The sequence below is a fragment of the Poecilia latipinna genome, unplaced genomic scaffold, assembly GCF_001443285.1.
Source record: "Poecilia latipinna isolate Pla-1442-1.1 unplaced genomic scaffold, P_latipinna-1.0 Scaffold340, whole genome shotgun sequence".
In the NCBI taxonomy this organism is placed as follows: Eukaryota; Metazoa; Chordata; class Actinopteri; order Cyprinodontiformes; family Poeciliidae; genus Poecilia; species Poecilia latipinna.
The window spans coordinates 303,002-328,536 of NW_015112956.1; the positions used below are offsets into that span (position 1 = coordinate 303,002).

General features: G+C 40.7%; 4 protein-coding genes across 5 annotated transcripts in view; 2 read left to right on the top strand and 2 right to left on the bottom strand.

The window, feature by feature from the left end:
- Positions 1-2,546: 2,546 nt before the first annotated feature.
- aspa (aspartoacylase) lies at positions 2,547-11,819 on the bottom strand. Its single transcript, XM_015035628.1, has 6 exons — positions 11,459-11,819; positions 8,727-8,922; positions 6,206-6,299; positions 5,556-5,663; positions 4,075-4,184; positions 2,547-3,605 (listed from the first exon to the last, which is right to left on the bottom strand). The coding sequence occupies exons 1-6, from the start codon at positions 11,719-11,721 to the stop codon at positions 3,414-3,416; spliced, it is 963 nt and encodes a 320-aa protein (XP_014891114.1). The 5' UTR covers positions 11,722-11,819; the 3' UTR covers positions 2,547-3,413.
- Positions 11,820-12,160: 341 nt separating this feature from the next.
- On the bottom strand, positions 12,161-16,330 carry pho (phoenix). The gene is made up of 5 exons (XM_015035627.1): positions 16,129-16,330; positions 15,804-16,050; positions 15,591-15,718; positions 14,873-14,915; positions 12,161-14,782 (listed from the first exon to the last, which is right to left on the bottom strand). Exons 1-5 carry the CDS (start codon positions 16,302-16,304, stop codon positions 12,944-12,946), a joined length of 2,433 nt encoding a protein of 810 aa, XP_014891113.1. The 5' UTR covers positions 16,305-16,330; the 3' UTR covers positions 12,161-12,943.
- cunh11orf54 (chromosome unknown C11orf54 homolog) lies at positions 16,327-20,578 on the top strand. Of its 2 annotated transcripts, none has more exons than XM_015035630.1 (9): positions 16,327-16,414; positions 17,614-17,726; positions 17,819-17,917; positions 18,012-18,085; positions 18,185-18,286; positions 18,363-18,539; positions 18,773-18,922; positions 19,793-19,909; positions 19,997-20,578. In XM_015035630.1, exons 2-9 carry the CDS (start codon positions 17,660-17,662, stop codon positions 20,168-20,170), a joined length of 960 nt encoding a protein of 319 aa, XP_014891116.1. In that variant the 5' UTR covers positions 16,327-16,414; positions 17,614-17,659; the 3' UTR covers positions 20,171-20,578. The 2 variants fall into 2 exon arrangements, with proteins under 2 accessions (XP_014891116.1, XP_014891115.1); XM_015035629.1 differs by lacking the exon at positions 16,327-16,414 and adding an exon at positions 16,566-16,642.
- An 829-nt stretch (positions 20,579-21,407) lies between these two features.
- The window catches only part of akap10 (A kinase (PRKA) anchor protein 10), a 23,362-nt gene continuing 19,234 nt past the window's right edge, over positions 21,408-25,535 (top strand). The window contains exons 1-3 of the mRNA XM_015035608.1: positions 21,408-21,669; positions 24,286-24,333; positions 25,038-25,223. Of these exons, the coding sequence (XP_014891094.1) occupies positions 21,648-21,669; positions 24,286-24,333; positions 25,038-25,223 (256 nt within the window). The 5' untranslated portion in view covers positions 21,408-21,647. The remainder of the gene's footprint in view (positions 21,670-24,285; positions 24,334-25,037; positions 25,224-25,535) is intronic.

The window sequence follows — 25,535 nt, forward strand, 5'->3', positions numbered from 1 at the left end:
CCTGCGATCATCACCAATAAAGTCACACTCCTCTTTAAGTCATCGATGTTTGCATGTTTTAAAACCGATGCATAATTAACAAAAATGAGCAAGCAACCAAATGTTTTTTTGTTTTTTTTTGCTAGACTCACATTAAATTCAAATTATTTCTCTATCATCCAGATTTATCCACATGCTAGCTGATGTCACAGACGTGGACAAATCAGGGAATTCACTGCATTTGGTTGCCAAAACAACCCCTGCATTTCCAGCAGCGCGCTGCCAACTTGGTTTTGTGCAGAGCACAAATGTAGAAGGAAGGCTAAAACAGACTCTTACATAACTCCCCTTCCGTCCAGCTGGTGGTTTCAGCAGTTTCACTGAAAAGTAGAGAAGCCTCGAAGCGACTGCAATCACAAGAGAAGTATAGCTGCTGCCACTGCTAGACCCGTGGAGGGTTTTTACTTCAGCCACAACAGGTGCATGTCAGAACCCTGTGCAGATAATTACTTCCTCATTCCCATGTCTGCACTGAGTCTTACTACCAAAAAAAAAAAAAAAAAGAGAGAAAAGGTCAGTATGACCCCACTTCCTCTCTCTTTGGCATACCAGACAAACACCGACTTGGCACTCACCGGTTTGAGATTTTATAAATGAAGCAACGGAATAAATGTTGCTTTCATGCCGACAAACATCATTTCCACAATGCAGAAGGGAGTACAGCTAACCACCGGCTCTGTAATTCTACCCGCCGATCCATGCAGCTGCATCCAGATACCAACAATTTGATGAGCTGCCAAGCGGCATTCTTCCAGTAAAACAGATGTAATGTCACGTATCGAGGAGGCGCACGGTGGAAGCAGGGAATCACCCCGAGGAGCGTTTAAAGTGCACATTTGGATCCCTGCCAGGAACTTAAAGATCGTGTTCCTCTCAATGTCTATTGATCGGGTGTTGTTGCGGTCATCCAAGTCCTGACTGGATTACAGTGATTAATGCAGCGACCGAACAGGCAGAGACCAGCAGGTGGTTGTGCACTTACGTTTCTAGAATGGTTATAGGAAATGAACGAACTGTCGCCAGGCATGCACACGTCCTCAACACTGGTGGAGTGCAGATCAGGTCTTCTTCATGATCAGCGGTCAGTAAAACAGAAGTTAAAAAAATGCTTGGTCAGTGTGGGGTTCACATCGAAAGCTTGACAAAGACTAGTGGACCAATACTCTGGAATAGTTGAAAAACTGCAGGTTTTTATTGGGTTCCTTAAATACCATGATGTGATGTAAGGCGTTTACTGAGAACCAAGTGCAATGTAGATGTTTTCCATCCGAGACGTTGCTCAACTGTTTCAGCGCCATGCCCCTCGGCTCCCTTCTTCTGCATTTGCTGGATTCCAGAAATGTTTAGTGATAATGACAGATGTGGAAAATGGTGTTCTCATACACTGTAATCATAGTATTTGCTGTCATTGTACGTAATTATGCTTGAACTACACTGTAGTTCCTACATGCTAGGATTAAAAAAACAACAAAAAAACACTTAATTTATCTTCTTGGCTATGAAGGAAGATGAGATTAAATTAGAAATACACTTTGTGACATGTCAATGTTATAGCACTGTTTATCTGTTTAAGCACAGCAAAGATTTCTTGGTTTTGTCATTTAAAAAGATTGAGCACAAGTAAAAATTATTATTCATTTGTTTTAAGATAAGTAAAAAGAACTGGGATGCTGTGGAGGCGCAGGGGTTGCAAACAACCTGCATAAGGAGGCCTTACTCCGCCGTCACAGGTTCGAGTCCCAGCCGGCCTGGTGACCTTTGCTGCATGTCTTCCCCCTCTCTCTTTACCTCCTTTCCTGTTTTAGCACTTTGAAATAAAGGACACTAGAGCCAAAACCCCCTTAAAATAGATAAATAAATAAATCAACAAAAACTTTCCAAATCAACCTTTTATTTATTTAGACTTTATTTTTCTAGAATAAGTGGCAGGACATTGGAGTAGTTACTTTACTTCTGATTATTCATTTATTTGTAGACTTTTGGTCACGTTTTTTTTGTTTGTTTTGTGCTTTGCTTTTCTGGAGAATTATTCATTTTAACGTTGCATGCTGTGCAGCTGGAATAATTTTTACTTTTTTTTTTCTTACTTCCGGATAGCGCTATAACGTATAACCATGGCAATGACGTGTTTTGTTTGTTTTGTTTTTTACAACCAAGTGCTCATTGGCACCCAATTGACCCAAATTCTCTCTTTCATCGATTATAATGGAAATGTTGTGAAAACGTTATAGCAATTTTGCTATAAAAAAAATCATAGAATAAATGGGCATTAACTTTAATAAATAATGACATCAAGCAATCTGATGTGTTTTTTTTAACACTTCAAAATGGATTTTCCTCTTCCTCCGTTGCACCCATTGAGATAATGTCCATCTACCAACCAATGCTTCAGATAAACCGCTACTGCGTCGTCATTGGATCTTAAACTGTGGTTGCATGTCGCCCTCTTGTGGTACGAAGTGATATCTTCCCTTGGCTCTTCAAAATAAAAACACAAAACGCCTACACGCTGATGTAATACATTTATTTGAAAGGATAATTGTCACAGTACTTCACTGTTTAATATAAATGGTGCTCATAGAAATATTGCTGATTGAAAAATGACCTACAGTAAGACGACGGCGTTACACAGAGACGCACAAGACATTAAAAAGGTCAGACAGCACCATGACTTCTAGAAAATACTTAAAATCAAAGATACATAAATAGACATATCAAAAAATACATGTTAATATAATTACAAAACACGTCTCACACTATCAATGGAGTGTAAAAGGAAGAGCTCAGGTACCATCTCTCAAAATAACCTCTTATGGATTGACATGTTTTGCACAAAGTCTTCACTAAATTTGCTGTGTTGAGTTTCTCTGGAAACCCCATGAATAAGGCAACAACAGGGCAGCACCACAGATGCTATACTGGAGTTAAAGGTAGGTAGAATCAAAGGCCACACATAGCACACCTCAATAGATCTTACAAACACGTTTCCAGCAGGAGACAACAGTTCTGGGTCAGAGGTCGTAGGTGTTGATCTTCCATGGCCTTCCTGAGCAGCAGTAGGAAACTCAAAGAGTGTGTTTGGAATGTTTAATAAGCCAACAGTAATGAGGCCTGGCCTTTAAAACGCTAATAAAAGTTTATTTAATGTAAATAAATGGACAGTATCATAAATACTTAGCTTAATAGGTGAATTTTTTTTTTTGCATAGTTAATTGATTTAACTGATATTAAAAAGATAAAAATGAAATCAGAATGTTATTTTGCACCGAGCGTTTTGATCTGCAACCTGTGCAAAATTTACTAACATATCTCTGCAGGGTTTTGTCGTTTTACTGTTTTTTGTTTTTTTTTTCCCTGCCTTTCCGGAGAACATTTCATGCTTTCCTGATGGCACTCGCAGCCAAGGTTTCTCGCCTGGTGGTCACAAACGCCTGTTGTTTCTCGTAGTAGGCGGCCTCATTAATAAAAGTGGGATAAACGGTGCTGGAGCCTTGGTAGTGGATGGTCTTCCCATCGAACGTTTGGAACATTGGGTCGCCGGGGTTCAGCGGCTCCCAGTCACAGTCCTGAAACAACAACAAACAATTGCCGGCGGGGAAGTGATTCGACTGTGCTGCTAAAAAAAAAAAAAAAAAAAATATATATATATATATATATATATATACATACATACACATTTTCACATCAACTAATAGTTTAATTTCCTCCTTGCAAATAACATATCAGAAAGCAATCCCAATGAAGTTGAAGGCAGCTGTACAGCGAATATAAAAGTATTCACCTCTCGGATGATGACGAATTTGGTCAGTCGCTTCAAAAGAGGTGAATACCTATGCAATTATTTATTTTATGTTACACATTTTTATTTAATTGTCGTTACTTCTGCAGAAATCTGTTTTTTTTTTATAAATGTTTTGTCAAAAAAGGGGAAATTTTGTTGATTATGATTAACTTGCAGAAGCAATAAAAAGACAATATCATCTGAGGAAATGAATACTTTTTACAGGCACAGCATATTTGCCTCCAGCCATTTACCTGCAGGTTGGGGTGAACCATGGCAATAATGTTCCCATTGGCGTCTCTGGGGTAGTCCATCCTCTCCAAGACCCGGAAGACTTCCACCGTGCATGGAGGAAACTCCATTCCTAGCCGACACACAGGAGGCACACTCTGTGTTTATGACAGAATCTGACGTATTAATGGGTCTGATTGTAACTTTAGATACAGCATCTTGAGCTAAAAAAGAAAAAGGCTTAATGTAGACTAAAGCGTTCATTCCGTTTGACCTCCAGTCAAATGTCAATGTATTTTCTTGGACCAACACAACGTAGCACACAACTGCAAAACTCTTCTTTTTCCCTCATTTTGCACACAAATCATCATAATATGTAGAGAGCTACAAACTTTATCCAAATTCTGTCCGACGTTTGAGCAAAAACAAGTCAAAGGAAAAACCACAAAAACACCGAAAGGTCAAGAGTCTAACGATGTGACAAAATCAAACAAAAAAGTATCGATATATCAGTACTGATATCGGGTGTATTTATTTGGTATAAAATCAACACCAAAACATGCAGTATCGCATCCCTCAGGTTTGCAGTTGAGACCTACTATCCAGTCAACTTTCAGATGATGGATTGAACAAGTTCCTTAGCTTATGATCTACTCCTGCTTTAAACTTCTCTACCGCGTTTTCTCTGACCTGTCTGCTTTGTTCCTTGGTTTTCATGACGATGTTTGTTCTCCAACAAATCTTGGAGGCCTTCACAGAACAGCTGTGAAGTTTAAGTTAACACATGTGACTGCTGAAAGGAACTGGATTTTATTTAGCAATGCATTTCAATCAAGGCCAAAGGAACCACGAGTAACCACTGGATAAAAGCCACACTTTTATCCAGTGTCCTCATGGAGTAAGGTGCCCCTTTTCAGGACTCCTTACGGCCAAATCGGCCGTTTCATCGAGGCGTTCGGCTTCAATGCGCAGGAACATCGATTCATCATTATGAGGGGGCATTCATTAGCGCCGGTGTGGTCCCGCGACAGAAGGTTACCGCAACGTTGGCAGCCGCGCTCTCACGACACGGAAAGCAACTGGCTCCCAACAAGCGGGCCCATTCAACAGCAGGACAGTCAGGGGACACCAACAGGCTGCAACTGGGACTTGGCACAGGCAGCTGGGCTTATGTAAAGGGAAGGAAGGCACAGCGTTCGGCGTCTTCGGGGGTGGGGGATGAGAGAGCAGAGAGGCGGATTGACGAGCCAGATGAAAAGAGATTTAGAGATGAGTCAGCCTCGTGGACATTTGCTTTATTACAAAATGTTTCTTTTCCTAGAACACATCAGACGATTTATCACAGAGTCATTGAAAGGGAAGTTGTTTTGTTTTTTTAATAAACTGTACAACAATTTATGTTTACATGAGCTTCTGCTTCAGCCCAACAGTCACAGTTTGGTAAACATAAAGTCTTACATCATCAGAGATTCGCAGCCTAACGGAGTGGCTTTAAAAGCTCTACCTTCGTTAAAGAGAGAGATGAAGTCCAGGGCATGTTTCAGGATGACCCTCATAGCTTCGAAGATGTTGCTTCTTAAAACCCCTTGAGGCTGAGGACCCACTTCCATACCTGCAACGAAACAATCCACACGGTCGACGTCATTAAGAAATCACCAGATGCTTTATACAAGAGCAGGTCACAGATGTCAGAGACACCTATTTGCATAAAACTGAGAGAATAAAAGTCTAACATACAGCCTCAAAAGTATCTGTGTACCTCCCAATAATTAGTTAAATGTTTTTTTTTTATTGTTTTTTTTTTTTGTTTTGTTTTTTTACCAAGTTGAAAATAAACTTTGTGGTTTAACAAAAAGGACCTGACCTGGCATTATTCCGCCTTAAAACTTGACAACTTTTCTTATCAAAAATGGTAGATGTCGTCAAAATGGAAATCGTAAAAGGTTAAAATAAAAAAAAAACACTGAGAAACTCAAAATCCTTACAATGTTGACCATTGATGATGAATATACGCACAAGTGAATGTCAGACTAGAAGTACGTAATCTTTATAGCGACAAATTAATCCCTTCAAAGTTATTTGATAGTAACCTTGTCTATACATTGAAAACTATTTGAAAGAGAAGAGAAAATCCCTGGACGGTCAGAGACTCACCAACAGGGTGCTTGGCCACAGAGCGAGAGGTGGAATATTTCAGCAGAGGATGTTCATTCAGGAGAACAAGACAGCTAGCAGGAGCGAAGGCTTTCTGTAAAAAATCAAAAAGCCAACAAGAATGTCGTGTAAAAAAAATAGCTTTTATGACAAAGACTTATGCAACACAGTTAAATGTTTTAGGTTTCTGCTTGACAAAGTGGAAAATTACATCAGAGCCAATTCCTCTAGGAGAAAACAAGACAAATACAGTGTTGTGAAACAGTGTGTGCTCCCATTTTGGGTTTTCATTTGTTAGCTAGCAAGCGCGCCTGTATTTTGACATATCATCTATCTATCTATCGGGCCTGTATTTTGACATATCAGCTAGATAGCTAGCAGGCTAGCTAGCTGTCTGTATTTGCTCACTAATGAATATCTTGATTCTTTTTTGTTTTTGTTTTTAGTTTAATCAAATGTAACTCAAATAAATACAAAGAGCCCAAACTACAAACTATTTATTTTTAGCCATTCAGGTCTACGTAAACAGCAGAATTCATGGTTCCCTTAATTACTGCAAGTTGTTCAGGTAATCAAGTAGCAATGCAGCACCAGATTAGCACATCCAAAAAGTTTTGGAATAAAAAATATATTAGGTGGTTTTGGAAACTGATGGGAAAATGATTTCTACGTTGTACATTCGTCTGGCAGGAATCAAGGTAAACTGAGCTAGTAAAACTGAACTGCGAAGATTGTTTTTAATCACAGAGCGATAAGAAAATCTTCTGTAATAACTCTCCCAAAAGCATGCAGAGAAACATTCACATAGATTCTTAGTGACCGTGTTGCCCATCTACTTAATTTCTCCTTAGAAGAGTCAAACAACTCGACAAGAAACCGTCCGCCGTTCTCAAACCAGCGGTGTGGATTTAACTGAGCACATCAGGCGGGAGGTAAATATAGAAAGGCTTTGCAGCATGGCCACCCATAAGCTGCAAAAAGCCTTTGAGAATGTACGTCAAAAAAAGTACAGCAAGGATTTTGGATGCATTTCATGTAATCTGATTTTAGTGTATAAAAACAGCCGATTCAGCCTTTCTAATGATATTTTTGATTTTTCTTGTTTGTCTCAGCAATGTTTCTCCTGCACCAATAGGAACTGCTTTTTTTAAAGATTTTTCAATGATAGCAGAATGAAGTCTAAATGTTACCAGATTACTGAAAAATTAATGAATAAAATATTCTTTCCTGTGAAATACTGAGTGTTATAACGCTCCAGATTCCTTAATTGTATAACAAAACCTTGTTGTAATAATTAATGGTTGTTTTCTAACCAAAACTGCCATTTTGTAGCTCTCTGGTGATACATCTTCATTCCTTTATATGTTGTTTAAAAGAGCCCTGCCCTTCTCATTAGAACAACCATACTAACAAATAATGTCTTCCCCAAGCAACGTCATGGTTAAAAGACTTTGTTACAAGCAGAACAAGCACCAAGCAGCTCTAATTGTTAAGTTTTTGAAAAAACAATCTTTGTTTTTTCTCAGGCTTAGTGCCAGCACATACCAGCCAAAGTTTATGAGTTTTACTTGGTTAATCCTTCACGCAGCCTTTCCTCCCCAACACAGTAAAGCTAAGCAGGTCATTTTATCAGTAACGTATTCTAACCGGATCTGACTGTAGACCACAAGTCTTAGTAAATCACTGACCGGAAACAGAGAGAAAACCAGCACTTCCTTGTCTTCGTAGCTCTCTATTTTTTTAAAAACACAATTTAGCCCAAAATAAAAAATAAAAAAAACGTTTTGCAAATATACAACTCACGGGAGGAATCACCTCTGTGGTGAAATGTGCTCTGCACTCTTTAATTTAATTATATTTTATTAAGATTTAATGTGATAGAACAATGCAAAGTAGCAAACAACTGTACGGTGTAAGAAACAAGATAAGAGATTTTCTCAATTTTTCAGAAATATCCCAAGAAATGTAGCATGTTATTATATTTAGCTCCCTTAACACTGATGATTAAAATAACACGTGCTGCTAACAAGCGCAACCCTGAAGCTCTGCTGCCGTCCCAGATGTTTGCAGCCTCTAATCTAGTCCCGTCATCGCTTTCGGACTTAATCTGTCCAGCAGCATGATGCCGCTACCATAAAGATGTTTCGCAACACCGTTGTGCTCAATGTTTGGTTTTCTACCTCAGGTGGCCTTTGCATGTTGGTCAGAAACCTTTGATTTTGTTATTGTCTAACCTTCCTCTACATATACGCTCCGTCTCCTATGTGATTTGTTTTGCAAGCTGCAATTCGAGATTATTTTTGACTTTCTTTCAGCAGTTGTTTTATTTCTGACAGTTCATGCGGATTCTTCTACCTGAGCTTCATTATATAAACCCTCCATATAACATGTAGTTTGTCCAACTTTGCTGCAGTGACAAAAAGGTGAAAAATAGCTTTATAAGGATCTGTATGTCTGGTAGGCCTTTCTTCAAACCAACATTCCTACAGGTCGACTTAAAACTGCCGCGGCGGACCATCACCTTGATGTAATTCATCATCTGCAGATTGAAGGCGTCTTTGGAGCTCTCCAGGATCAGAGTGCAGCCCATGTTGGACGTGGTGTTGTGGAGGTCGAAGATCACGTCGTAGGCTTCGGCGCTTCCTTTGGGGCCGAACATCCTATTGATCTCCTGGGCCCTCTGCACCTCGTAGGGCAGCTCGTCGCCTCCTGTTGCGCTGGACGACAAAACGGTGTCAAATGTTGAGACTTCAGAGGCAGAAACAGCAACAGGTTTGACGCATAATTTGTTTAAAAAAAAAAAAAAAAAAGATGTCTGTGGTGGTTTGAGTGTACCATTCTCATGGTCTTGTGTGTTCGGACCACAGAATCTGAGAGTTTGTTTTGAGGTTAAACTCCCACCAAACATGCTTCTTTCTCTCTCAACTTCAATCCGCTCGTTCTACTGCATTTCAAAAACAACCACTGGTCTGGAGAACTCTCTCTCTAAACCACAGGAGTTTTTTTTTTTTCCAAGAAAAAGAGCCTTTGCAGTCCACATTCTCTCACCCACATCGCATATGGCCGTAGGATGCCGTTTTCTCCAAATATCAGCACGCTGTGGAGAAATGTGGACTCCAGCACGTATGGGTTCACAGCTGAGAGACGTGCTGAGTTTGAGGAAAAGTAGAGCTGTCAGAGAATTTTTTTAATGAGCTGTTTTTAGAAGAGCTTCAAAGAGATTCATCTCCTTGAGAGAGGACAAACAGGATGGCAGCTGCACAGTTTTAAAATTAACCAATGTATCTCTCAGATAATTTGAGGATAAATGACCTTTATAGGAAAAACCATTGAAGATCCACGGGTGTGTCCAAAGTTTCCCTGGAATGTTTAAGCCTGAAATGTGTACCAAAGGTTAGTGGCCAGGGTAAACACGGTGCTGTGAATAAGTATTTAACCCCCATTGCAGACTTCTCCTGGTTTTGCTCATTGAAATGTTTCAGATCAGACAAATGTCAACGTCAGATAAGAGACAATAAAAACATGAACAACAACAAAAGCGCATTTTCAAATGATGATTTTGTTAAGGAAACAAAGTCATCCAATCCAATCTGGTACTTTTGTAAAAAATAAAAAAAATAAAAAATGTAGAAGGCCAAAAATATATAAAAAAAAAACCACATTGTTATGTCAAGTTCAAAAGACATCTAAGGATGGATAAAGTCATTTAAATTAATCAATCTGGAAACGTCTACAAAACTATATCTAAAATTGTTCATCTCTGAGACTTTTAGCTAAATATTCTGTTCATTTAGCTTTTTGGAAGGTGTAAAGCTAACCTGTAATGTCAGAAAAAGAACCACACAGACGGTGGTGATGGTAGTTTATGACCTTGGGCCGCTTCACTTCTCTAAAGCCTTTAAATGTTACCATGACTAATCACGTCAAGCATGTAGTATGAGGATCTGGGGAGGCTTTGTTACTTTAGGACCTGACTTTTCTAAACCGATGAAAAGTCCCTCCCAGAAAACCATTAAGTAGAACATCTAGCCACTAGTTTCTCAAGCACATTCAGGTTGTGCAGCAGGAGAATCATCCAAAACACATCAACAAGTTTGCTTATGAATGGTTACAAAAGGCAAAATCATGAACATTTTAAAGTGATCTAGTCAGTCTGGATTTAAACCCCTATTAGATGCTGTAGTGTGGGCTTTAACAGGCCGTTTATACTGGAAAACCCTCAGTGATGTAAAAGTCAGATATATGAACTCTTGGAGGCAGCTGATGAAGGGAGCAACTTCTACCAAGCACCTTGCTATGCTACAAAAGCAAAATATTACAAAGTATTTTTGTCTAGTTTAATAAAATGATCTTATTCCATTTAAAATAAGGATAATAATATATACATGGTATTTTTCCCTGCTGTAAGTGAATAAATCTGCCAGTGGAACTTGAACAGTGTTCAAGAATTACTGACTCAAAACAAGCTAGTACATCTTGCTGAAAAGTTACTTGTAAGTTAATTTGTGTCATTTTAAGTCTAAGGAGATATTTGCACTGGAAATTAGACACAAAAAAAAAACTTGGTGAGATTCTGTGTTTTTGCAATGTACAACACAGCAGAATAGATGGGATGGCTGTGGCCAGTCGGTGTGATAAACCAGGTGTTGTTTTTCCATCCAAAACCAAGCGGCTCGCGCGTGCTCGTGCACGGAGCCTGCACGAGCGTTTGCGTAATACCCTGTTCTCCTTCCGAAATCGGAACAACAGAAAGTGACAGCTCAAACGGTTCGGTGTCATTGCGCAGCTCGGTCACGTTCCGCTCACGTTGCTCCTGCAGGGTGTCTGGGAGTCAGCTGCTGCCCGGCCAAGGAGGAGGCAGACGCGGGAGGAGGGGACACGCCGCTCCGCTGTTATTGGCTACTGGACCCAAACACCAACCTATGATACCAACATGCTGATGCTGATCCACGTGACGTGACAGAGAAAGGATTATAGGTACAAGACTTGGGTGACCTTTGTCATATACAGTGAAAGTTACGTTGCAATGTACCTCCTAGCCCCGCGCGCGCCGTGTGCGTCATTCATACACTTCATGCTGCTCATTCATACAACACTAAGTGCGTTCAAATGTCCTATAAAACACAATAAACCAAGTCTAACCCGCTACTGGAGTCATTAGTGTATTTTGTGGATCTCCAACACAAAGTTTCAGCAGCAGAATCCCACGCAGACCCCGTCATCCAGCTGTCACCTGTCCCCGTGTTTGTTTACCTGAGGTTCTCCTGAGTGAAGGCCCGGTTCAGGTCCGTGTCCACGTATCTAACGCACTTCTCCACGGCCTTCGGGTTCGTGATGAAGGGCTTGATCTCCAGTCCCTTTCTTTGGATCTCAGCGCTGTTCTGCATCCACAGATTAACAAGTGTCACGCCGGACATTTCGTTCCCGTGAGTCCCTCCGAAGATCGCCACTCTCCTGGCCGCGTCAAACCGCGCCGTGTTGTTGTTGTTGTTGTTGCTGCTGCTGCCATTGGACATGACTGGAAGGTGGGAGCCGCTGCCGAGCGGTGCGTGGATGCTGCTGACACGCTGGTCTCTCTCTCTGTGGTTGGAAAGTTTCCAACCGGAGCCGCACAGACTCGCCGTTTTAAATCCTCTGTTGGGGCTGCGTGTTGACGTAACGAGCGTGCTCAGCCGGCGAGCTCTTCAGTCAGCTGTTACTGTGTGGAGACCAGTGGCGGTTGTGGCGTGAATGGCGCCCCGGGCCACACCCACTCATATTGCCTTCCCAAACACAACAAAATACTCATTTTCTAAGCTAAACACACAGAAAAAGCGAGATAAAAATTATTAGACAAACAGATAGATACAACTGAAACAGGGAAAGGATAATGGCACTATGCATAGCCGGATTTACCAGAATAAGGGCCTCTGGGCTGGTGAAGTTTTGGTGCCTAATCCTAACAAAATAAAAAAATAAAAATATGTTGCAAATTACAGAACATTAATAGTTAGGGCTGCACATTTGCAAGTACAAATCTTTTTGACTCAATGTTGGTCCCAATTAAAGAAAAGTATAATTTTTAAATTTCTTTGTGCTGTTGAAATTAATACAAATTCAACAGCAGCTCATTTCACATGTGGTGCTTTTACCACATTAACAGTATATTTTTTGTGTCCCCCCCCAAAAAAAAAAACTCAGGGACGTAGGTACTTTCTAAGTTTCTGATTAGTTCATTTACAACTTTTGTGTCGTTACCTTTCAAAATGCTGGTTGATGATCTTAGGAGAGAGTTACTATACACTGTGAAACAAATCTCGTATCAACATGGCCTGAAAATCCAATCGGACAGGAAGAAGCAAACACCAAAAAGAACATAAAAAGTGAGCTTATAACTTTTAAGTGCGAGCGACAAAGACCTTAAAAAATTGGAGATGTGTCTCGTGACCTGATGAAGTTAGAATTGAAGTGTTTGTCCATAATGAATTATGTTAGAAGGGAAAAAAAAGGGAGAAGCCTCCAAGCCTGGCATTTTTTTTCTTTTAATAGAATATATAGTTTTTATAAAAATTATTTACATTTTTGTATATTATGCCTCAATAAAAAAATAATTGAGAATTATTCTGGTGTAAAAGTGCTTTGATACAAAATTAAATATAGGAAAAAAAACCTAATTCAGAACCCAAAAGGTTTTAAATTTCAACATTGTCACCCTAAAATGGTTGACAGTTTACAATAAAATAAATAAAGCTTATGACATCATGATCTATCTGGAGAGCTGTTTAAGTCTGAGAGAAAGTCTTTATCTGGATTATAAAGTCTTCTTCTTGCATTATGCTTTCTTTTCCTCTCCACACAGTGAGAGGAAGACGTCGCGAGTTCTGCTGGAAACGTTTTAGATGACGCCGAGTTAAACCTAGAACCAGCACCAGGATTTGTTCTGTCCTCTTTGGTTTGATGGCTCTCTTCATCCGGGACTTCCCCTCTGCTTTTCCTCTTCTTCGTCTTCTTCACAACCACAGCTCCTTCGGGTTGAGATTGCTCAACACTCTCCAAAGTTTCCGTGAGCCTTTTAGTTCTCTTGTGTTTCTCTTTATTCTTGATCGGCGCTTCAGACGTTTCCTCCAGCTCCCTTTCCTCACTCTCAGGGGCAGCTGCTGACCTCTTCTTTTTCTTCTTGCCATCTTTTGATTCTTGCAAATGTTCAGAATCGTCTGCTGATTCGGCGGCTAACTCACCAGTGCTGACCTCAGGCTTTTCAGCACAGCCCTCATGAGCAGATGGAGACGGTTCCTCATCATCAGCAGAAAGGACAGAATGGGTCTTTTTCTTTTTGCGCACAAGCTGCGAATAGTCACCATATGCCAACATGTCCTCTGAGTTACTCACGCTGATATCATCCTTCATTTTCTTCTTCTTCTTCTTTTTGGTCTCCTGCTCAATATCTTGCTTCTCTTTTGGAGTTTTCTCTACGTTTTCATCTTCTTCCGCAAGTCCTACTTGGTCATTCACATGTTTTTTTTTCTTCTTTTTATAAACAAAGTCTGTATTTTCTGGCCAGGTCGTGGCATCGTTTGGCAGGTCCACATCTGTCTGATTGTCATTAGGCGACTGGCTCTTCTTCTTTTTGTGCTTTTTTCTTTTAAACCCATTGGATTCCAACGTTTCCTGAAAAACTTCACCATTACTTGAATGATCTATTGCCTCTGGGTGTTCAGTTGTTGTTTCATCCAAATCTGAAGAGTCTTTTTTCTTTTTCTTCCTTTTCTTTGGGACATGTACGTCATTCGTCACAGACTCGGCAGCTTTGTTGGTCTTTAAAGAGTCTGTAACAATATTTCCATTTTCACACACCACAACAAAATCCTCCTCCTTCTGCTGATCTGATTGTTTATCCGCCTCCTGTCGGATATATTGGTTTTCACGTTTCTTTTTCTTCTTCTTTTTCTTCTTTTCCATGCAAGGAGCTTCCACTTCCTCAGTGATAATCAGGTTTGCAGAGGGATCAGGCTGATGACCCCAGGCTCCCTCTAGACTCTGATCTTTTCCTTCCTCTACACATTTGTCATCTTCTCTGTCCTGTTTTTTCTTCTTCCTCTTCTTTACCTTGATTATTCTACACTCTATATCATTATCTTGAACACTGGTTTGTTCGTCCGCCCCAGTATGAGGGTCTGTTGCTTGTCTGTCGCTCTGCTCTGCACTCACCCCACCGCATGTGGCATCGCTTTCGTTACCAAGCATCTGTTCATTGTCTTCAGGAATAAGACCACTTGCTCTACTTTCTTTTCCTGGAGATCTGCTGTTCTTTCCCGTTTCAGTTTCAGCAGGGAGGCTTCCAGACGTTGACAATCGATCATCAACCGACTCTGTCTCTTCCGAGATTTCATTGGACTCCTTTGTTTTTGAAGACGACGCCCTCCTCGACGAGGGTATCCATGTCGATATTTTGAGCGTCATCCTTCCCGGTCTTCCCTGTGGCTCACGTGCAGCATTGTAGCGTTCTTCATTCTGTTGCGTTTCTTCACTGGATCCCTTTTTAGGATTGTACCAAGGTTGGGAGTTCTTTGTTTTCGACACCACAAAGAGCTTCTTTTCCTGTGAGTTGACAAAAATGGTATATTTTCCTCAGGAAGAACTTTAACAAGCTGTTTTTTTCTCTTCCTTAGAAGTTAGCAACGCACTCACAACCAATCTGATGTCTTCATTTTCTGTAGTTTCGTCTTCCTCTCTAAAACAGAAGAGTGGGACAACATTATGCTTTTTTGCCACTGCTCTACAGCCAGAATGAACGTATAGGACTATTGCACAACTGCTTCAAAATCAAGAAACATTATTTAATTCCTAGCATGACTTTCTGACATGCAAGGGTGATAACATTGAGCTGGTGATCAACATTCAAGAGAAATTTATGGTTTGGGTAAAACTTCTACAAAAACTATTTTCTTTCTTGGTTGACGTACATCCAAATCTGCTCTTTCTATACAGGTTGTCAGAACATAACAAAAGAGTATTTCACCAACATTTGAATAATAAAAAAAAAATCCTCAAAACACTGGATGATCTTTGACTTTTTAAAAATATTTTAATTTTTTTTTTTGACATTTAAGACCTTAACAGGATTTAACTTGACCAGAACCGCACCTGATCTGATCAGCAACATTTCATGGGTTAAATGTCTTTATATGCAAGCCCTTTTTAATGATTTTAAGGAACTTTGCAAAAACAAGTCTTATGGGACTAACCTCATTCATCTGCCTTTGATTTATTATTCAACGCTATGTCTAAAACTCGTCACTCATATAGAAGGTAACGTGTTTTCTATCCATCTTCAACAAAATTTTGTTTGAGAGTTTTAAGTGTATACATGCGTTTTAAATACGCTAGTCTGGTTAAACAAACTTACTCTGACATCGGAGATATGGGCTCTCCGTCCTCGTCCGCAGTTGGTAGAGACTCCAGCAGATCTTCTCCTGTTTGATAGCTGTCCCAAAGCCGCTCCGCACATCTGAAGTAACCTCCCATGGCGTAATACTGCAATCAAAATGCATGTGCACCTTTTTTTTTAAGTCTTCAACATAAGGAAAAGGGCATTTACGTTTTCTTTCTGTGGCCATACATGAAGTTTTCTGTTCTGATAATATGGCAACCTAGTCATCATTCTCTCTTTGAGGAAGTCAAAGGTGAACTTCGGTGTTGTGCAGCTTTTCTTCTTCTGCTGCTTTCTGTCTTCTGGATGTTCCTCCTCAGAGGTGGATGCGTCATATTCATGTTCTGGTGAATCTCTGAAGTTTGATCTCTTGCTTGAGCGCCTCCGTCGTTGAGGTGCACATTTCTGAGTGATGAACAAGCTGTCCCCTGAATCACTATAAACACACATACACTTTCAATATGGTACATCAGACTCACTCCGCCTATTGGAGCAGAATCATTTTAGTTTTTACCTGTTTGTATCCTGTCCATTGTGCTGCTTCAGAGAGGACATCAGATGCCTTGATATTTCCTCCCCATCATCAGGAGGGGAGTTTACCAACATTATGTCACCTGGCTGAGCTACCACATCAGCTTCTGTGAAGTTATCTGGAAGAACACAAGAGGAAGAAGGAACTGCTTCTGACATCGTGCTATCTTAGTGAGGAATCACGAAAATCACAGATGCAGACGGAAAAAACACCGCCAACGAATCATTTGGTTTGTCCGATAAAGACAAACAGCGGCACCAAAACAGGGGTGAGTGGAAGACGCGTGTACGGATAAAACCGGGAAGTGTTTAAACATTAACATCGTGACGAACTTAGAAGAGCAAGCGTCACATGAGCATCCGGGTCGCGCGTTAACTTCACCGCCATATTGTGAGTGGCAGTTTTGTCGCCTCACACTAGAAAGCTGAAAAACGACAGGAAGCGAGAAGATATCGGCAAAGCAGAAGGGGGTAAAGTACCAAAAGAAAAAAAAAATGTAGGAAAGAGCACTGCTTTGACATATTTTTACCCCAGCCAAAGTAAAAAGTCCAATAAATTGCTCAAGTAAGAGTAAAAATGCGTTTGGTAAAATAAATAAAATAAAAAAAAATCTGTAGGCGTGTGCCTGTATCTGCATTAAATAAAAATATTTCTGCTCTTCATTCACTGGAGTTAGTCACATCCAGAAATATTACTCAACTACCGCTGTATCTTGGTCATCTTTCACCTCTTTACATGGGTACATTAAAAAAATGAAAATATATTATTATTATTATTGTCGGTGTTTAGATTATTTCTCATCCAAAAAAATACATTTAAGGGTTCACATTCACAATTTCTTTTTGAGACAAATCAACTTTAGTGCATTCAAGTGACATTGTGGAAAGTACTTTACTAATCCAAGAAGTCTGTTGTAGAGATTTCTACGATCATTATTTCGTCAGTTTGCTACATGTGAATATTGTTTATTTCTTTCTCGGTGAATGCTGTTGTTAGAACTAAAACTAACATAGCTGCATATGTAAAGGACGCGCCGAAATGAGCTAAAACGTGAATTTTTATGTTCGTTTTATTCCAGACAAATATTGTTTTGCTTCCCAAGGCGAACTTGCCTCTCAGAATATGGCGAACCCGCTCCTGTGACCAATCACCAAAGACCACACAGCAATAGAACCAAGATAGTTCAGTCCACTTCCGTTTGAAGCTAAAAGCGAGCGGAAAAGCTTACTCTAAGCTAATGGCTTTTTAATTCACCAATTAACTTTCTTAAATAATTTCCATAATTCATATATGCTACTAAAAATGTTGTATATCTGATAACAAAAATTCCACTAGTATTTGTTTTAAATTAAACCGAAAAAAATCTTAGTTACCCCAGTTGTAAACCGGAAATGAGGAGGAACCTTCTCGCCAGTGTTTCCTCTTTGGTTGGACTTTAACCCTAACTGGTCCTGCTTGTCTCTGCAGAGCTAGCAGCCACAAAGCAGATTCAGTCACTGTGGAAGAAGTTGTTATGGCAGACATCAGCAAAACAGAGAAAGTTCAGCTGCACGCCCCGGCTCTCGAAGAGCTGCGAGGAGGTAGGGACTTACTAGAGAAAGAGAGTCAAAGTTCCCCATGCATGTTTATAAAGTTGGATTTTCAGTTTGACAGCTCTGCGTGCTGGTTACAGTGTTGCAGGCTGGGCTGGAAGTCAATTTTGCAGAAGTTCAAGTGAGTGTTGTGGAATGTCCAGATCTCACCAAGGAGCCTTTCCTTTTTCCTGTCAAAGGTATTTCATAGATCAAAATTCAAGTGGACGCTTGAATAATGCTCTCCTGTAGTATTTGTCACATTTCTTTGCCTTTTCTCTTCATGTCCTGAAGGTCTGTGTGGTAAACCTCGCATTACTGATGTTGGAGGTGTACCATATCTGATCCCTTTGCCTCAAACACATAAGGTTGAGATCTTTTTAATGCATATGTTGCAGATTTTGCATGCTGTCAATTTTAGTAAAGACTTTTTTTTTTTTTTTTTTTCCTGTTTGTCCTTATATTAGGAATACAATATGAACGTAATATCCAAGGAGCTGGAGCTACCGGGGGCTTTTATCCTTGGAGCAGGAGCCGCCCCTTCCAGAATTACCGGGATGAACGCTGAGGTGAATTATTATATGCAAGAAATTGACTTTTTTTTTTAACTCAATTTTTAATAAAACTGAACGCTGTGGCCTACAGCTCATGCCTCTTGTTCTCACTGAGACTGAAGGAAGACCAGCAGTCAACGGGAGCTACTTTTCCTCCATCAATCCAGTTGATGGTCAGTGTCTGCAAGAAAAGTACAGTGACAAATTCTCTGACTGCAACTTTGGACTCCTGGCGAATCTGTATGCCTGCGAGGGGAAGCCTGGAAAGGTATCAGTGTCAAAGTGGATTTCAGTCTAGCAGGAAATGAGTCAAAGCAGACATTTTAAAATCAATGCAAGATAATGAATATATTGGGCGGTGAGGGGGGCGAAAAATTAACCCAACTCGTTTATTAACTGTATGCACTTTAGCCCCATCACAAGTGTGCTCTGAAACATTAACTGAAGGTCAGGGAGCTGATGAAGCAGATCGCTCCTCTCTGCCTGTGTGCGTCTCTCCAGGTCATAGAGGTGCGAGCCAAAAGGAGGACAGGAAGCAACAGTCTGGTAACAGCACTGAGGAAGACTCTGGAAGCTCAGTATCCAGACAAGAGCCTGGCTCTGGGAGGCACCTTCATCATCCAGAAGGGGAAGGCTAAAATCCACATTATGGTAAATGCTGGATTAGGCTGAGATTCTGATAACGTTGAGTAAAAAAAAAGTATAATTTGATCTAATTGTCTTTTGATTTAAAGCTGATTGCCAAAATGTTCGTAGCAACACCAAGCTTAAGAGTTGGTCCAGACGGGTCTGGGAAATTGTTTTTGTTGGTATTGGTTCCTTTACCTGTTGTGCTAAAAAAAATCAGAACTATTCTATTCTTTTTATGTGTTCTTCTCTCAGCCAGCTGACCTGCGGTGCGCAGCAACAATGGGATCATCTTTAAATCCTTAAAATCATACTTACAAAAACTAAGTATTTTTTTTAGTCTAGTAGCCTTTTATAGCCATCAAGTTAAGCATTAATTCAGTAAAAAAAAAAAAAGTAATTATTTATATCCCTATTTCACGTTCAAAAATCTGAAAAATAATACAAATAAAAAAAACGAAATTAGAAAAAAAAATTACATTTATACCTAAAACTTGTTTTTGCGCTCTTCCAACAGACAGTGGTGCATTAAATTGTTTTTTTGTGTGTATTTGTGGACATTTTGTTGTCCTCATTAAAAGATCTAAAACAGTAGGAACGACATAATGACAAATGTTAGCTGTTTTTAAATTTGGCTTTAGAACCTGGGCATACAATTAAACTGGAAGCTAACCTATTTGTATACATGATGTGACGCAAAACACAGAACTTTACTATGACGGCTTATTGTGGCTATTTAAGATAGAAAAGAAAAGGCGTACATAAAGAAAAAAACTCAAAAAGTTTGAGATTAATCTCAGAATTTCTGCCTGCAACCCCCCTAGTACGCCGTCGTATTTTGGCTACTGGGAGACACTCGCACTCATTTATTTCTGTGCTCTGGATCATCGATAGCCGAGGGAGTTCTCAGCCTGCCCTCTCAACACCGACGACGAAGTCAACAACTGGCTGAAGCACTTTGAGGCCAGCGCTCCGCTCATCTGCCAGTCTGTGCTCGTATCCAGAGACCCTGTGAGTAAAGCAAAGCAGCCTCAGTAACGATGCTGAGGAACAGATCGTGGCGTTTGCGGGTCACTTTCTTTTGTCCTGCGTTTCCAGGGCTTGGATTTGCGTGTGGAGCACACCCACGGCTTCAGCCGCCACGGAGAAGGTGGCCACTACTACATCGACACCACGCCCGACACCGTGGAGTACCTGGGCTACTTCCTCCCCGCAGAGTTCGTCTATCGCATCGACAGACCCAAAGACACACACACCGTCGGTCGAGATTGAAAAAAAGAGCTTAACAAACAGTGATGACAATGGAGGTTTGGTTGTATAAGCACATCATACTGATAGTACAGAGTTTATATGTCAGTCCTAATCATTTCTGTTTTTAAATCAAGTCTGCTGTTGACGAGCAATTGTCAAAGGAAGTTATTAGTACTGTACTGACATTGTCTCTGTGAAAAATGTGGTTGAGGACCTTGAGGCTCCAATCGTAATATGATTTAAAATGTATGAATGATGTCTTTGATCATGGGATGGAAGCATTCAAATTTTAAAATACTGTCTAAATGAATAATGCAGTGAATTCTAGACGGTGTATCATTCTGAAAGGAGGTGATCTCTGTTTGTATTTTATCATTGCTCAGCTACATTTTCAGTATGTAATGACATAATAAACTCGCATCCCTCTTACGCCTAAGTCTCTGACTTCTTGTCACCCGTCTGACAGAAAAACTTTTCATTTGCCAGTTTGTCGTCTCTCCTGCTCGCCTAAACTGTTAAAGGAACACATTCTAAGCTGTCTGCAGATCTGCAATTGACTGCAGCTGGGATTTTAAAGAAATCCCCAACTTTATGAATTGACCACAGGGAGCAAGACCTTGTTGTCATCATGATTCCCTACAAAGAATATTGTAATTTGCCTATTGAGAAATTGAAAAGTAGTTCCTCGATTTATGCAAACGGTGCCTCATTAAATGTGACTCAGACGTGCAGAAAATATTTCCTGTTATTTTTAATCTCACGGCGTGTAGTTTTACATGATTGCAGAAAGAAACACCATTCAGTCTAAGCTGTAGGGATCCATTCAGAACGGCAGTATTTGATCTAGATGAGCCGTTCCCTTGTAGTTTTCACATTCTGAGTTAGGAAATCAATCCCTCTGCAAATTCAAACTGCTCCGTTTTAGCCTTTTTGTAAATCTTATATTTGTGATTTCCATTTTTATTTTATTTACTTGTACGTTAACATCTTTTACATGTGGAAGTGAGCATCATTGTAAATGATTGTTTATACCATATACACATTAGAATGACCTAATCAAAGCCAAGACCTAACTGTAAATCCACAAGAAAAAAAAAAACTTGTAAAGCTGTAAAGCTAGTGGAGCTAAAATATGTATTGTGTTGAAAAAAAAAATCTAAATATATATTGTGTATTTACATTTGAAACTTCTAACGTTAATACACTGCGGACAAACAGCACCATCTTCCGACCAGAGCGGGCAAGTACTTCATTTCCCACAATGCTGCTCCCAGAACCAGCCCGGAAGTTGGTCGTTTATTGACAATATGGCCACCGAGCTCGGCTTGGATTTGAGGATAATTTTGATTTGACAGCACAGACCGGAGGAGATTCCGAAATAAAACCGACTTCCGCATCAGGAGTGTACGGAGCCGATGCGTTTGAATGAAGGGATTCGTGGGACGTCCCTGGGACGGTGATAGTGAGCAGAGGAAGCGTCCAGAGTGCGAAACCCGTCATGTCGTTTTTTAAGAGGAAAGGTGAGGAAGAAGCTCAAACTGCTGATCTGCAGCGTTAGCCGCGGCTATCGGGGAAGAGTCCCGCCGAGGACGGAGAAGCCCACGGCAACATGACCGAGCGGGGATTAAAAACAGCGGGGTTTAAAACGGACAGGGACGCCGGGGTGGTGGTGGTGGTGTTGTTGGTGTTCTCCTGCCGCCGCTGCCTGCTGCAGTGGCGCGGTTAGCTTAGCGGTGGCCTCTGTAAGCTAACCAAACCTGTTGTTGGTCTGGTTGGCAATAAAACTGCCTCGTGCTGTCAGCTCGAAACTACTCGCGAGCTGCATCGTCTGTGTGGAGCCTCCTTCTGCACTACTTCCAGCTCGCATAGCTGTCGTTATCTGCACTGTAGGCAGCTGTGGAAATGTATGTAGCGTGCTAACTTTAGTTTCATTCAGTCTCATTGAGCTGAGTGCGCACAGACTTGTAACTTGTCATAAAGTAATAAGGTGTGACGCACTCATTAGAGCACTTTGTAGTAAATAATCTTTTGTTTATAACGAGAGGAGCCTGACATGTCTCCTATGCAATACACTCTTGAACAACACCGGGGTTTAGAAATGGCTGACCACTTTTCAAATGCAATCTGTCTGACGTTTGTAATTGCATAATATCAAATATTTCTATGATACAGGTAAACATCTCCCAGATTACTTTCAGCAACTGAATGTATTACAGAGTATCTCTGTTAGCTCACTGTAGTTTCGGCTTGTTCTTGCTAACTAACTGTGCAGTCTTTCTTAGCACTCCATCAAATTGCAGTGATTCCGTGTTTCTTTAGAAAACCAGCCCAGTTAGTAATTTTTTTTATATCCTAACGAGTGAGATGAGTGGCTTTTTTCCCTCTTTATTGGTTGCATCAGAGTTGCTGACGTTGCTTGTTTGCAAAAAAAAAAAAGGAGGAAGTGTTGAAAAGACAGTGGATGCTCTGAGCAGCGATGGTAATCAGGACTGACAGGAAGCCAGTGGCTCTGCATATGGGAAGTTCAAGTGGGCATACAAGTTTAAAAAAAAAAAAAATTATGATAGTCATTTCAAACATTTTACATCAGGGGTGTTTAAGTCCAATCCCCAAGGGCTGGTCTGTGGGATGTTGTCGATGTTCCAATATTGCTTATAGATCCTGATTCAACTACTGTCAGGATTTATTGTAGATCCTGATTGTATGAGGAAACTCATGTCCTGTTCCAGCTGATAATGGGAAGCGATTGCTGAAGCGCTAGACCAAGGGGCCTGCAGCTCCAGTCCTCGAGTGCAACTGTTCTGCAACTACTGGATGCATCTCTGCTCCAACATACCCGAAACAAAAGGTTGAAATGCCTCCTTTTCATGAAGGCAAGTTTTGCAAAGGTGTGGTCATTAACCATTCATTCATTTGCAGAACGGTGGCACTCGAGGAATGTCAGACTCATTTTATAGGCTATAGTGGGGTGAACCGATTGTCGGGCTCACATTTTATTAATTTTGGGTGATCGGCCGATACCTACACGTGAAACCGATCTTATCCATCGATCCTATCTGCCTCTGCAAAGGTCTGAAAATCGGCCACTGACCCCATTGCTCAGCTCATAGAATGAATTGATAAGTAGGCCTGTCACGATAACAAATTTTGCTGGACGCTAAATTATCTACAGAAGTTATTGCGATAAACGATAATATTGTTTGAGACCGTTTTTCAGTAATATGATGGTAATGGCATAATAATAACGCAAGAACACATTCTCTATGATCGGTAAGCTTTAAATTCTAATGAACATTTAACAAATGATTGAGTTTGTTTAAATTTATCATGTGATGAATTGATTTATTGCTTATTGTGACAGGCCTGTAATAGTAAGACGATATATCTCCCTGTTGTTCAGTTATTCATGTGTGGACAAAGCTTAAGGAAATTGGTGTTCTACTTCAAAAATGTTACTCCTTAACGTCGTAAAAATGAATGACTAGGGATCCGGCTGCCTTCTTTTCACTCGTCCCCCATGCACACAGACACCAGGTCCTTTCACATTTTACATTCAGAAGTTTTCAGCAGCCAATGCAGTCTCTCTCTCTTTCTCTTTTAGTGTCAATACACAGAAACCCAGTTTTTTTTTTTTAGATCCACACAAAATAACCTGGATGGAGGGTTAAAGAAGCTGTGAGCAAGGGAATAGGCCTGGATTGTTTGAAAAATGACATGCAGATTTAATTAAGAGTCACTATTAACGAGGGGGCGGGAGACATAAAAGCATGGAGAGGAATTGATGTTTAGTTTAGTCAGGGATTCTCACGCTGATCCTCCAAAAACACCTGGTTCTATACAAGTAGTTTTGACCACAGTTTGCTTGGTTTGATGAATATTTTTAGTTCATTAGAGCTGAAAGGCCTTGAGGGGTAAATGCTGCCTAAGTTCCCATGTCGTACATTTTTTGTGCAGCATCCAGTATATCAGATTCCTGACCATGCCATCAAGTAACTAGATATTGTTTTCCCGTCGCTGCAGCGGCGTCTCCCTTCGCCGCGCATCTCCATTCTGTCCAGCTGCTCTCGCCTTGTATCATGATCCCGAGTGTTTACGCCTTCAGTTACACGTCGCCTTTTTTCTCCTTTTCTCCACAGCCAAAAGCAAGGAACCCGAGAGAGTAACGGATGCTAAAGTTAACAAAGGTGAGTTCGTCTTTACCTCCGGCGTTGTAAAACATCACAGAAGAGGGTTTAAATTGGAAACTGTGTCGTGAGAAGCTTGCGGAGGTGAATCGTATTAGTCGTTTTAGCCCCATCTTCAGAAGAATAATAGGTCAGTTTGCATTCAAAGATATTCATGTTAGAATGGTTCAGAAGTGAGAAAATTTTGTATCCACTTTAGCTCTGTGCTACTCTGTTGGCCCGCCATGTGAAATCTGCAGAAGTTACATTGAAGCTTGTGTTTGTGAGATAAACACAAGCTTTGAAAGAGCACAAGGGGAATGAATGCTTTCACAAAACAACAGTTGTTTGTTTGCTTTAGATGGGGTTTTATAAAGTGAGTCTGAGTTTTTATCTAAGCATGGAAGACAACCTTGGATTTAAGAGAAGTCTTTAGGTTTTTGTAGGGTTTAGGTTTGCTTTAGTTATTCTAAACAGAGTTAATGTATCATTAGGATCCAAGTAACAAGCTCTTGCTATCAGTGAAACACAAAGCAGTCAGTCAAACACTGCACAGTTTGTCCTCTCAGGCTTCTTTTTATGGCCTGCGGACACTAAGAGCTCTTTCAAAAACACCCACAATCAGAGGCTTTGTCATCCACGTCACACTGACGTCACTTTGAAAACATGACTGTAATTTTTCAGCTTTATTTCATTTTTTTTTTGTTTGTTTTTTTTTGACCCAGTTCCAGTCAGCCCCCACTCTCCATCACATGGACTGAAGAACCACAATGCCGTCCTGGACGCCGCCGGGCCGAGCCACATGGCCATCAGCGCCATATCAGCCAACATGGACTCCTTCGCTCGGGGCCGCACCGCCATCCTCAAGAAGCAGCCGAGCCACATGGAGGCGGCGCACTTCGGAGACCTCGGTACGCAGCAAGCCGTTCTGTGTTTCCGCTACGCTTGAGATGACAGCAGATGGATGAACACGGAGAGGGAGAGACGTGTGGCAGGGAAAGAAAACCAAAAAGAAAAGGAGAAAAATGTTTCAATGTGATTTAGCAGAATGATGAAATGGCAAAGTTTCAATTTTATTGAAGTATGTTTAGCGAGTATGGGAACGGGGAGGAAATGCATTATGGGAAAATATATATCTCTGGCCTGTGATTTTAAACTTCCTTCCTTCCTTCCTTCCTTCCTTCCTTCCTTCCTTCCTTCCTTCCTTCCTTCCTTCCTTCCTT

What these genes read in the sequence shown, in the direction of transcription:
- aspa (XM_015035628.1), bottom strand. Translation starts at nt 11,721, where the DNA reads ATGTCCAATGGCAGCAGCAGCAACAACAACAACAACAACACGGCGCGG. An exon ending in TTCACTCAGGAGAACCTCAG is followed by an intron (nt 8,923 to 11,458) that starts GTAAACAAACAC and finishes TTTGTCGTCCAG; the next exon opens with CGCAACAGGAGGCGACGAGC. An exon ending in CATCTCTCTCTTTAACGAAG is followed by an intron (nt 4,185 to 5,555) that starts GTAGAGCTTTTA and finishes TGTGTCGGCTAG; the next exon opens with GAATGGAGTTTCCTCCATGC.
- pho (XM_015035627.1), bottom strand. Translation starts at nt 16,304, where the DNA reads ATGTCAGAAGCAGTTCCTTCTTCCTCTTGTGTTCTTCCAGATAACTTC. An exon ending in AATGGACAGGATACAAACAG is followed by an intron (nt 16,051 to 16,128) that starts GTAAAAACTAAA and finishes GTGTGTTTATAG; the next exon opens with TGATTCAGGGGACAGCTTGT. An exon ending in CCCATATCTCCGATGTCAGA is followed by an intron (nt 14,916 to 15,590) that starts GTAAGTTTGTTT and finishes CTTCTGTTTTAG; the next exon opens with AGAGGAAGACGAAACTACAG.
- cunh11orf54 (XM_015035630.1), top strand. Translation starts at nt 17,660, where the DNA reads ATGGCAGACATCAGCAAAACAGAGAAAGTTCAGCTGCACGCCCCGGCT. An exon ending in CTTTGCCTCAAACACATAAG is followed by an intron (nt 18,086 to 18,184) that starts GTTGAGATCTTT and finishes TCCTTATATTAG; the next exon opens with GAATACAATATGAACGTAAT. An exon ending in AGGCTAAAATCCACATTATG is followed by an intron (nt 18,923 to 19,792) that starts GTAAATGCTGGA and finishes GATCATCGATAG; the next exon opens with CCGAGGGAGTTCTCAGCCTG.